At 44.3% G+C, this 11,287-nt stretch overlaps 1 protein-coding gene across 5 annotated transcripts in view; it reads left to right on the forward strand.

Moving 5' to 3' along the window:
• Positions 1–10,832, forward strand: part of COL14A1 (collagen type XIV alpha 1 chain) — a 124,868-nt gene extending 114,036 nt beyond the window's left edge. For 2 of the 5 annotated variants that reach the window (XM_032181214.1, XM_032181215.1), the window contains exons 46-49: positions 7,462–7,539; positions 8,436–8,591; positions 9,914–10,006; positions 10,100–10,832. In XM_032181214.1, coding sequence (XP_032037105.1) covers positions 7,462–7,539; positions 8,436–8,591; positions 9,914–10,006; positions 10,100–10,239 — 467 coding nt within the window. In that variant the 3' untranslated portion in view covers positions 10,240–10,832. Of the gene's footprint in view, positions 1–7,461; positions 7,540–8,435; positions 8,592–9,356 lie in introns of all 5 variants that reach the window. The other 3 variants (XM_032181212.1, XM_032181213.1, XM_032181216.1) reach the window with 2 other exon arrangements.
• Positions 10,833–11,287: the final 455 nt, after the last annotated feature.

Genomic DNA, 11,287 nt, shown 5'->3' on the forward strand with positions numbered 1-11,287 from the left:
AAGAGGGAAAAAATCATAGTTTATAAGGGATTAGGGGATCAAGGACAGGAAATGGTGAGATCACAGAGAAATAATATAATGAACTGTTCACGTACAAGAATTCTCTATATTCTTACTTGTAGGCTCTGTCCCTTTCTCCTTTCCTCCTCCAGCATCGTATAATAAAGAAACAAGTTCCATGTTTTGGTTTACTCTCTATGCAACCCTGGAAATCTTCATAGCACAAACCTCACAGAGGTAGCACTGAGTCTGTGTTTGTAAAAGTGCTTTGAAGACCCTCACACAAGGAAGTGACCAAAAGCCCAAGAGACAAATGTGGTGTTCAAGAGCAATGAATTGGTGTTGCTGTTACAAAATCTGCCAACTGGAATTTAAAAAGCAAATTATTTTGAAGGCGTTTCAGTTCGGGAACTCAGTAGTTCTAGTTCTCAGTAGCCATGACGGCCAGCGTTAAAGCATTGATTTGAAGATAAAGTCTTTGTGTGGACCTGTGAGTTTTTTGGTCTTTTCTTCTCCTCAAGACCATAATTCTAATTCTGTAAAAAAGAGGCATGATTTTGGGTCCTGGCCTCTCAGTTGTGGTGCTGCCTGCTCCAGTTGAGAGAAGACATTGTCCAGAAAGAATTATGAAGGAGAGGGCAGAGGAAAGGATGAAAGAAAACTGGAAGAGGCAGCAAGTTAGGAACTGTTTTCAAAAGTGGTGACCCAGAGAATGAATGCAGATCTCAGGGTAGTTGCTTCCATAGTCATACTCATGTATTTTAAATGGCCTCTCAGGCAGGAATTGTTTAAGCACACAAAATATTTTACTGGAGAATGGAGAAACCAAAAGCACGGGGTATAAAAAGGGAAACCCATCCAGTATTTAGCGTGCATTGCCCATTGTGTTTGTTGTGCCGAGCCCCAGACCTGCATGTTGTAGTGCCGTGAAGTCACAGAGTGATTAGATACAGTCACGTCAATGGAACATGGTGGGGGCTAACTTTCTGTTGGTAGTGTTCATCTTCAGGAATCAACATTGGCAAGAGTGTGAGTACTGAAACAGTAAAAGCATGTTAAAAAAAGAGTATGAGGTGGTTATAACAAAATAATGCACTTCAATGTGGCTTTTATGTTCCTTTTACTGTCTCTGTAGATAATTGATGTTAGAAGGGACTGATTTTGGCAGGTTGTGCTTGTGGGGAGTTTCATACTTGGTAGAGAGCAAGCTCTTATCGAGCATACTTCAAGAAATATAATCAGTCAGCCAGAACGCTGCAGATTTTCCTGAAGTGTGATGCCAAAAACTGAGTCTTTTACTGTATTTATAGCTTAGAAGAAGATTGTTTTAAGAATGAAAAATCTATATGTAAACTTAAATACTAAGTAATTAGCTAGTTCATTTGGAGTGAGGATGGTTTTTAGGACATTCACATAACTACAACCTTGAACAGAACCTGGAAGGAAGGGGAAGGAGCTAGTTCAGAACCTAGGGAAAAATAAGGATTCATTGATTAGTCTTGAGGATTTAATTTCTTCAGACACAACTGAAATTGTAGATTGATGCATGATGGATATAGCAGCAGTTTATTTAACAGAAAGATACATTTTGATTTGACATTTTCATAGTCTTCTTCTAAGGGATTGCTCTAAGCTAACTCCAAACCACAGCAGCAAAAAGTAGAAATTATTTTTACCAGCTTCGTGTTTGAGGAGATTGATCGGATTTTTCTTGTGCATTCCCAATTCTCGCTTCTTAGTTACATATACAGTGAATTAACAAATAAAAATTGCTCTGCTTCTGGACGGAAGCTTTTTTAGCTCCCAGTGACTACAGAGAGGAGGGTAAATGAACTCGAAACCCATCACCCCCTGCTGTCTTCTGAAGCACTGTTTGCATTTTACTTGTTCTGCAAGTCCCGATTTACAGTCCTGTCATGAAGATCTCCAGCCAGCCACTTGGAGTCTTTGGGAACAATGTGTTTCTTTTCACTGATGTCACCACCTTTTGGCTCTATGTGAGGTTAATTTAATGTTAAGAGCAGTGCCAGATTAGCAACTCTGAGAAGTCAGCCTCCGTCCTTAATACAGAAAATGCACTGGAACGGTGACAGCAGTGTCAGCAGGGCACGCTAAAGACTAATAGGCATTGGAAGGGAAAAAAGACCCACTTGTTTATCTAGTAGGGTGTTGTTTGTATTTTCTCTGAGTTTGAGCTGTTGGAATTGCTGCAAGAACCTGTTACAGGCCCTGAACTGAACGGAAAGGTGCTACAGCAGGAAGAAAAAAAGTGGGGGGAGGCTCACTGGTTCCTCTCCCTCCCCTCTCCTGCCCACCACCCATCCAGTCCAGACCTGTGACAAATGGGGACCTTGGAAGCAGCGCATGGAACTGCTTCAAAATTAGGCACCGAAGAGAGCTTTACTGGAAAATGTCAGCAGTGGAAGATCTCGAAACCAGTGAACTTCCCTGCTAATTTGCCCGGCCAATAGCTTCTTCCCCTTTGTTTACCTTGTCAGCCTGCCAGGCTTTAATCAGATTTTTTTGGAAGGAGACTTGGATCGAGAGAGTGGCTTCGAGTTCTGTTAGAAACCTCCACTTGAACTTCTAGGTCCAGGCTGTCCCATTCCTGAATGCGGTCTCTCACTAGGACTACACGGAGCTAGTCATTCCGAAGGACCACCTCGGCGAGGAGGAGAAGTCATTCTCTTGACAGATTCAGTTTGCAGAGTCTTTTGTGTTGACGTCAGTGAAAGGATCGGGATCACAGTAACATGTTTGTTACTCAGTTTTCTAATAACGTGAGCAGAAACATCTCTGGAAACCCCTGTATGCTTGTTAGCAGTATTAACATCTTAGTGGTGGCCCAACAGACCATCAAACCAGTCATAAAGATCAAGGAAGCCCCACTGTCTTATGCGTTATGATATCTAATCCCAGATAAACTACTAGGAATTTGCTGTTTTACATATTTGCATAAACATAGGAGCTGGAAAAAAAATACATCCAAACTGATTATTCACAGCACTGATCTCTGTTATTTTAACTAGTTCGCAGCACTGGTTTCTATTTTTATTTCAGCTCACTCCAACAGCTTTTGTTTTGATTTTGTGTGCATGAACTGGGACTTAAATAGCTAGTGTCTGGCTTCTGAGTGCTCAGGAAGTAGTTCGGCTTCTGCAAAATAATATAAAAAGGCAAAGATTCAGTACAATTTCTTTCTATTTATCTTTTTTTCAGGTATTTTTATAATACTTCAGTGGTTTTCTGAATAACATAAAATCCATAGTAAAGGTTACACTGATCCACTTCTAGCTTCCAAATGCTGTGAAAATGCAGTTGTTGTCCTGCCATTGGGTGGAATTCGGCCCTTATCACGTGTCCTGAAGCGATGCACAAAACTTGTGGCCACTCACTCTATCTCACTGTTACTAAAATACAACAAATACCCAGGCTCTCAAGTGGAATGTCAGTGTACTCAAGTACAGCTTCATCTGTGTTTGCTGTCTGGCTTTATAGGAATGGGTTAGTTTAACATGTTATCAAATGCCCCATGTTTGTGGTTCTGATGGCAATGTTCTAATGGAATTAAAAGGAACTTTTGCCAGTTGAGTCAAATATTTTTATTTCCAATTTTAGCTTCATCTAGATAAAAAAAAAATATAAATCACCTAGTGTTATAATATATTATGGTTACAACTGAGCATCTGTAAAAGAGGAGGATTTTAGGTCCTGTTTTAATTTTTCTCAGTTGCTGTATATGCACTTCTTCCCAAATGACAATATTCTCTTAAAGAACGATACCTTGGGTTTTTCTTTGTGGAGAAGCCATGCACATTTAATTTTCTTTGCTAGGAATGTGTTCACGATCTTGCTTTTTGTTTTTAATAACTGATGCTATCAGAGAGATCTTTAGCAGAGAGTTGGAAATAATTGATTTCAGTTGCTTGTGATCTCCGTGGGCTGAACCCAAGCCATTGCTTATTTTGGCTAGGGACGAGACATAAAAACAGTTAACTTGAAGGGGGAGAGATGGATGGTGTAGCTGAAGTAAGTCCAGGCATGAACCTGTAAACAGTTACTAGGATTTGAAGCCACCCTAACCCAAATGTCAATTTTTGATGCATACCTTTTATCCCTACCAGGGATTAACCACTGGAGTAACCAACACAGGAGTGAGGTCGTTTCTGGGTGATGTAAAGAGCAATGGATGAAGTCTGAATGTTGTTGAGAGGAGGGAGCTGCTAACCATGGCCATGTGAATCTGCTTACGCTTAGTAAAGCCCTTTGGTGGGAAGCCCGTTAGTGGAGCTCACAGAGTGCTTGATTTTAGCTCATGTGAGGTTTGCCGTAGGACTAGGTTATTCTTGCTTCAGTGTTTATGTTGTCTTCCACTTGGGTACACTTTTCTGGAAAGCAGACTGCGAGAAACCTGAAGCAAACTTGTCTTTTGGCCTCCAGTGTGTTTGCTCTAGGAACTGGATATCCACATGATTTCAAAGAAAGTTTGCCCCATGCAAGAGCTTCATAGCGTGTCTCAGGGCAAGTGTCTTATTATTAGCCTGAGTAGATTTGTTCTGTTTTTATCGCTGCTTACAGGAATTTCTCCTGGGAACATCGTGTATGGCTGCGTGTACTTGTGTGTGTAAAGAATAACCGAGTGCATGGAAGGCAGCGATTTGAAAATATTGTGGCAATTGTTTTTGAGGTCACCATTTAATGTTATCATAACGTCGGATAAACAATCACACTAAATATCTGTGTAGATCCCACATGGTTATCGTGGTCCAGTCTGGTTATGAACAAAGCAATCCACACACACACACACACACACTGTGCCTTTTGCAAACAGTCAGCGTTTCCTTACAGGGCACGTATGGAAAGGGACAGTCTTGATGAATTCCTCTTGTTTAAAAAGCCTGCAGCAAAAGTAGAGAACTGCAGAGGAGACTCTCCACGTGTTTGAAGGGGCTAAGCAAATTTTAGATGTCTGGAAACTGCATTTGGAATGCAGGACAGGAGGTTTGCATGAGAAAGTCATCTTTAAAATGTGTGGAATTCACAGAAGATGTGTTTTTTTGGCAGGTTCCCCCCGTGCTATAAAAATGGATTAGAGCATCTCCCTGCCACCTAGGACTGCTTCCTGCCATGGGCTGTGCAGTGCAGTCATTCGTCAAAGGTGCTGAACAGCACTGCAGCTTGAAACTGCAGTCTGTGCTCTAACTAAATGCTAGATTGCAAACAGGGGGCCCGTACTGGAGTGGGAGGCCACTCTCAGAGAACAGGAATCCCAAGAGTTACATCGCTAAGAATCCCAGAAGAAAAGATGTTGGCAAATTTCAGGATGCTTGAGTAATTTAAACACTTAAGACTCCTTCACTTTCACTTAAGTTTTAGTAATCTTGCAGTTTGGCCAGAGCTTGCTCATTATCTGCCTGTAAAAAGCCAGGTGGGAACTGATTTAGTTGTAAAAGAAAGCAGTTGTGTACAAACAAGATGGAAAATTGGAAGATGAGATGTGAGGGATGCTTGAGAGAAGGGAGGGGTTGCTAGTTCCTTTCCAGCTTTGTTCTCATGACTGGATGGTTAGAGCACCGTTTCAGGAGACTGGAGGCTGTATTCTCCCTGACACAGAGTCCCTCCCCAGCTTTCCTGTAGCCCCCTTTAGGTACTGGCAGGCCGCTGTAAGGTCTGCCCGGAGCCTTCTCCAAGCTGAACAACCCCAGCTCCCTCAGCCTGTCTTCATAGGAGAGGTGCTCCAGCTCTCTGGTCATCCTCATGGCCCTCCTCTGGTCTTGTCCTAATAGGTCCATGTCCTTGTGCCGAGGGCCTCAGTGCTCCATGTGGCCACACGCTCAGCAGCAGACCCAGAACTCTCCAGGGGATCCTGAATCCCCTCCCTGCTGTGATTTCTGATTGTCCAGTCCCCAGGGGTGCTGCGTGGGGTCTTGGTGCTTCTCAAGTCTTCAGCTGGGGAAGAGAATGCAGGAAACAGGGTTTTCCCTGCCTCCCTTTCTGTTTCAGGTCTTGGTATCAGCCCCCAGGGAACCAAGAGAGCTCCTTTTCCTGGGGCCACATGGGGACCCACCCCCCCTTTGCTTACACCTCCATCGAAAGCCCAACAACCAACGTGAGACAAACACGCACCCACCGGATTGCTTTCCTGTACACCCTTATTTTACAAACTCAAGGAGAGCAATGCATTGTCAGTGCTGGGTTTAATTGCAAAATCTTTCACCGTTAAAGCTTGTTCCTACTTGCATCCATCAGAAATTGGCTTAGAAAGGAAAAAAAAATCTTCTGTGGCTCCTTGTAAAAACGAGAGTCTGGACGCAGTCACCCGGGAGGTGCCTCGTAGGTGTTTTTCCTTCGATGCAGCAGTTACCTGAGCAGAAGGGACGGCAGCAGGCCAGTCAGCTGAAATCGGAGAGTGCGCCTCAGTGAGGCTAGCAGCACTTCTTTCTGTCTACTCTGTTTTCATGAAGGTGCTCTATGCTGGCTTTCATTCTGAAAGTGTGGAAGCAGTGAGAGCAATTACCAGCGTTGGGAGGTCTGGAAAATGGGGGGACGGTCCCACAACCAGCCTGGGTTTTGTGTCTCTGAACCATCCAAATCAAACACAGACTTTATGAGAGTTTCCAAGTCGCCGGTGGAAACTCAGGGTCTGGAATTTGTAGTTTTGACACCTACTTCAGTTCGACACCGCTCATTGTGATCGCTGCATGCAGAAGTGTTTTTATAGGATGCCGTAGTGGTAGAGGAGCAGGAGATGGAAAGCTGGAAGGATGTTGTACTGTTTCTGGATTCCTAGACCTGTGGTCTTCACGGATCAGCCCCAATGATAGAAATTCAGGGCCATGACCAAGTGCAGGAACATAACCGTATGGCAGCGTGTGTTGGAAAATAAAGTTTTGTGACTGTGAAGCTCTTAGCTGGGCTTCAACTGGGGGACGAATTCTGGCTGTGGTGAGACTTTTCTTGCATTTCAGCAGCTTAAGGCCTTCTGATAACTTTCAGTTTTCTTCTGGAACCATTTGTGATGAACCACTGGTTGGTGGATGAACGCTTGAAGGAAAATTGGCTGCAGCGTTAAAAATCTGATTTTTCTGGGTCCCACAGTTTACAGACAGCTTTGTGAGGGTCTGACAATTCTTCTGACACTGTAGTTGGACCTAGGCATAATCCAGAAGCAGCCTTCCAGCAGGAAGCGCAGTTGGAAACTGGTCTGTGCCCTGGTAAACCACCCTGATGAATCCACCCTGGCAGCAGGAATGGTTAAGACCCCAGGGACACCGTGATTCCCTTGAGAGGCTATTGAAGAAGGGAGGAAAAAGGAACCTAATAGTTCTCTATTTCACCTCCTTTCTCCTCTCCCCTCTGTTTTTAAGTGAAAAGTAATGGATGGAACCATAGCCCTGGTTAAATCATAACCACTGCACGGCGCTGTGCAGGATGTGGCTCTGATGAGTGCCGTTTCCTTAGGTTTACCGGGCGAGAAGGGAGAAAAAGGCAACCCGGGTGTTGGAACTCAAGGACCCCGAGGCCCACCAGGATCTACAGGTGAGGTCGTTACGGCTGGGGCAGCTGGGTTACGCTGCTCTCACCCCTCTGCAAGGCACCTAGGAATTTTGTGGCTGTGTCCTCCACTTTTAGGGCTCATGCAGTGAAGAAGGTGGCATTTAGGCACCCCACTGTTGTAAGGCTCTTACTATGATGCACAATGGTGTCATCAGTCACACAAGAATTTTCCTTTTCCCTGTGATATATTGCTTCTCCAAACCCCTCCTTTCTAATGTTTTAAGTTTTGTTTTTTTTTCAGCGACGGTGTCTGGTAGGTAAAAATTAATCTGGATTGATTGCGTTTGTTTCCTATTTGACCCAAGGCCATACCTAACTGTAACCTGAGAGGGAAATGTACGTGAATTCAGCACATTAATCAAAGGGATTTAGATTTAGCTCCTGAAAAAACAGACCGATACTCAAATCCTGTTGAAAGCAGCATAAAATTGCACTGACTTTGTCAGGATATTCTTTCATTAGAGGATTGCTATCAAGGCACAGCACTAGTGGGTGGACATGAGAGCCATGCTGGCATCCAGGGCTGTCCTCCCCCATGAAGCCGCCTTCCCAAACGTCTGGCACTTGGTGAAACGTGCTCAGTAGAAACACTAGTATAAATTTCTGGCTAGAAGCTGCCTCTGGCACGGAAGACAAAGCACCAGCCAGCGCGGCGGCTTCTCAGGAACAGGGAAGAGGCTGGAGCCTTTCCCTCGGCATGCCTGGGGGAGCTGGAGCAGGGAGCTGCAGCCCCCGTGCTCAAGCTGCCTCCTGGACGTAGTCACAGTGCTCTCGGTGCCATCTCCTCCTAGCACGAGGCCTGCGGCGCTGCCAAGGCGGCCTGGACCCGCTGCTATTACGAGATGCCAGTCACACATTTATCTCCCCGTTTCACGCAGGGCCTCCAGGAGAAAGCCGAACTGGCAGCCCAGGACCTCCCGGCTCCCCGGGCCCGCGGGGTCCCGCCGGCCACACGGGGCCCCCTGGCTCGCAGGGCCCCTCCGGCCCCCCAGGGTACTGCGACCCTTCCTCCTGCGCGGGGTACGGCGTGGGAGGTGAGTAGGCTGCGGTCGGAGCTGCCCGGTTTCAGTGGTGGGGTGGTAAGGAAAAGGAGCGCGTCCTTCTAACAGCCAAAGTAAGCTGGAGGCTACTGGCAAAATGCGGCTGGCTCCCTACACGCACGCATGTCCAACGCCGCTGCTCTTTGTGGGGCCACGCAGCGAGCAGAGTCCACCATCTGATTCAGGCCTGTGAAACGGATGAAGCATACTGGGTTTTTTGTCCTGTACCTCTTTGTGTTAGTCCACGAGCCTGCTCCACCTCAACTGAACGCTCTGTGTGTTGAGTCCCCCCTCTCCTCATGTTTGTGACGGCGGAGCTGAGCATTTGTAGTTTTTACAACGTGTCGCTCCACTTCCTCTTCATGGCATGACAGCATGAACGTTACTAAACCTGTAATAGTGTAACCTGAAACAGGGGTGCACGTGTCCGTGATTAACAAGTGAAACGATCTGGAGAAAGTGGTTCTTTCTAAGTCTTCTGTGTATCTTACTTTCCTTTTCATTAGAGCACGGTAAAGCCATGGGAGGAAGTTAACACAATTACCAAAAGTGGTGTTGCCCAACCTAAAATTGAAATTTGTTTTAGCAAATTACTAGTTACTACAAATGTTATGCATAAGGCGTATTTGTTTGATGTTTACATTTTAATCTGCCCGTGAACTGATTCGTACGTTTTACTCACGTGAATGTTTTTGTTGTCGTCTCTTCCTCTCCTTTCCTCCTCGTTTCCCTTCCCTGTTGTTCATCTCCTGTTCGAAGGCCCCATCCCTTACAATGGCTACCAATCCAGAAGGTGAAAGACTCATTCTGGTTCAGTTCTCATTTGGCTGAAGGTCAGATATGGATGCTGAACTTCTCTGTGCTTTCCATCAACGATGTTGACTACCACTAATGAACTTACTGGCAGCTGTACATGCACCTAGCTTCCCTGCACTGCTAAAAGTTATTGCCTGACCCATTTTGCCCATTAATCATATATTCTAGCCCGTAATTGGAATAAGCTAAAGCAGGCAGATTGTGCAGTGTATAATAAGCACCGTATTACAACTGGACATGAGACAAATTTTGGTGGTGGTTTCCAACTAACTTGGCTGTCTGTTGGTGGGTTTCCAATTGCTCCAGCTTATTAATTTTATTAAATGTTTTCACTGTTCCTTTATGTGAATAAAAATGTGTATTTAAAGATGATATCTATGCACACATGCGCTATATATATATATATAAAATACGTGTCAATTTCCTAATGAATGCTTTAATTTTCTACTCCCCTTCTCCTGTGTTAACCATATGAATACTCTTGGTGGTGGTGGGTTAAGGTGGATACGGTGAGCCAACCGATCAAGACATCCCCGTAGTGCAGTTGCCACATAACTCCTACCAAATCTATGACCCCGAGGACCTTTATGATGGTGAGCAACAGCCGTATGTAGTTCACGGGTCCTACCCCCTCCCGTCCCCATACTCCCAGTCCTCCTATCCATCACCTCATCTTGCTCAACCAGAGTTTACTCCTGTTCGAGAAGAGATGGAAGCCGTTGAACTGAGATCCCCTGGAATTACTCGCTTCACACGGAAGATAGCCAAGAGAAGCGTCAAGGCTCCAGTGCACAAAAGGGCAAACGGAAAAAAGCCCTCTCAATGAACTGTTCAGAAAGGGAAATGTTTTATGTGCATCTATATTTGGCCCTTTGTTCGGGTACCTGCCTGTCATGGAAGATGTTTACAAGCTCTTATGTTAAAGGAAAATAAATGTACGTGACCAGCTGACACACAAAATAAAGGTGATTATCTTGCATGCCAGAAACTTAGTATGTTAGTGGGTTGGTGCTAGATGATGGGGAAGGATCACTTGTAGATCTTTCTCTAGAGTACTGTTCGAGACAGTACTCAAACTGCATCTAAAAAAATCTTCATCTGGTTAAGTTGCTGTACAGAACCATTCGGGAAGGTCCATGTTTGTTATCCAGCTGACTCTGTTCTCTTAGTTTTGGTTGAGTTGCTTTTACTAGCGGAGTAACCCTACTAAATTCACCGAAGAACAATGCATAATCAGGTTTCCTTAAACCCAGCTATTACCCCTTTGCAAAGCCTTATGTTTATGCAATTCTTTTTCACCCACATTATATAAATACACAAGAATGTTCTGTGGGAGTACACTGATAATTTATTGTGAACCTCTTTCATTTCTGTTTTGTATGCAAATAAAAGTGGCAAGCTTTTATATTGTTAATTCTACAATTGATTGTTTTTTAACTTCGAACAGTTGTCTAGATCTTCCGGGGACAGAACCTAAAGAGAAGAAAATGCATTTCCCTTTTTCAACAGCTGTGCAACAGTTTTACTTTAAAGGTTACAGGCACTTAGTTGAAACAATATTAGCCTTATTTTTAAAATATACGGTGAGAATAAATATGAGATAGGGATATTGTACCACCTGTGGAGCCAAGATTTTTGCATATTAACATGCCAAAGTCAAAAGACTGGCAGGAACAGTTGCAGAGGCAACTTGGACCATCTGATGAAGAGAAAAAGAAAAAAACAATCCAACTGCTTGATAACAGAGCAATTAATATTAAAGCAGATAAATAAATCTTAAAGCGAGTCACTGAACAGCTTTGAACAACACTACTGAGCCTAAGCATCAAAGAAGGTTTTAAAGTAGAAGCTCAAAAATGTAGATACGTCTAAAA

The sequence above is a fragment of the Aythya fuligula genome, chromosome 2 (assembly GCF_009819795.1).
Source record: "Aythya fuligula isolate bAytFul2 chromosome 2, bAytFul2.pri, whole genome shotgun sequence".
Classification (NCBI taxonomy): domain Eukaryota; kingdom Metazoa; phylum Chordata; class Aves; order Anseriformes; family Anatidae; genus Aythya; species Aythya fuligula.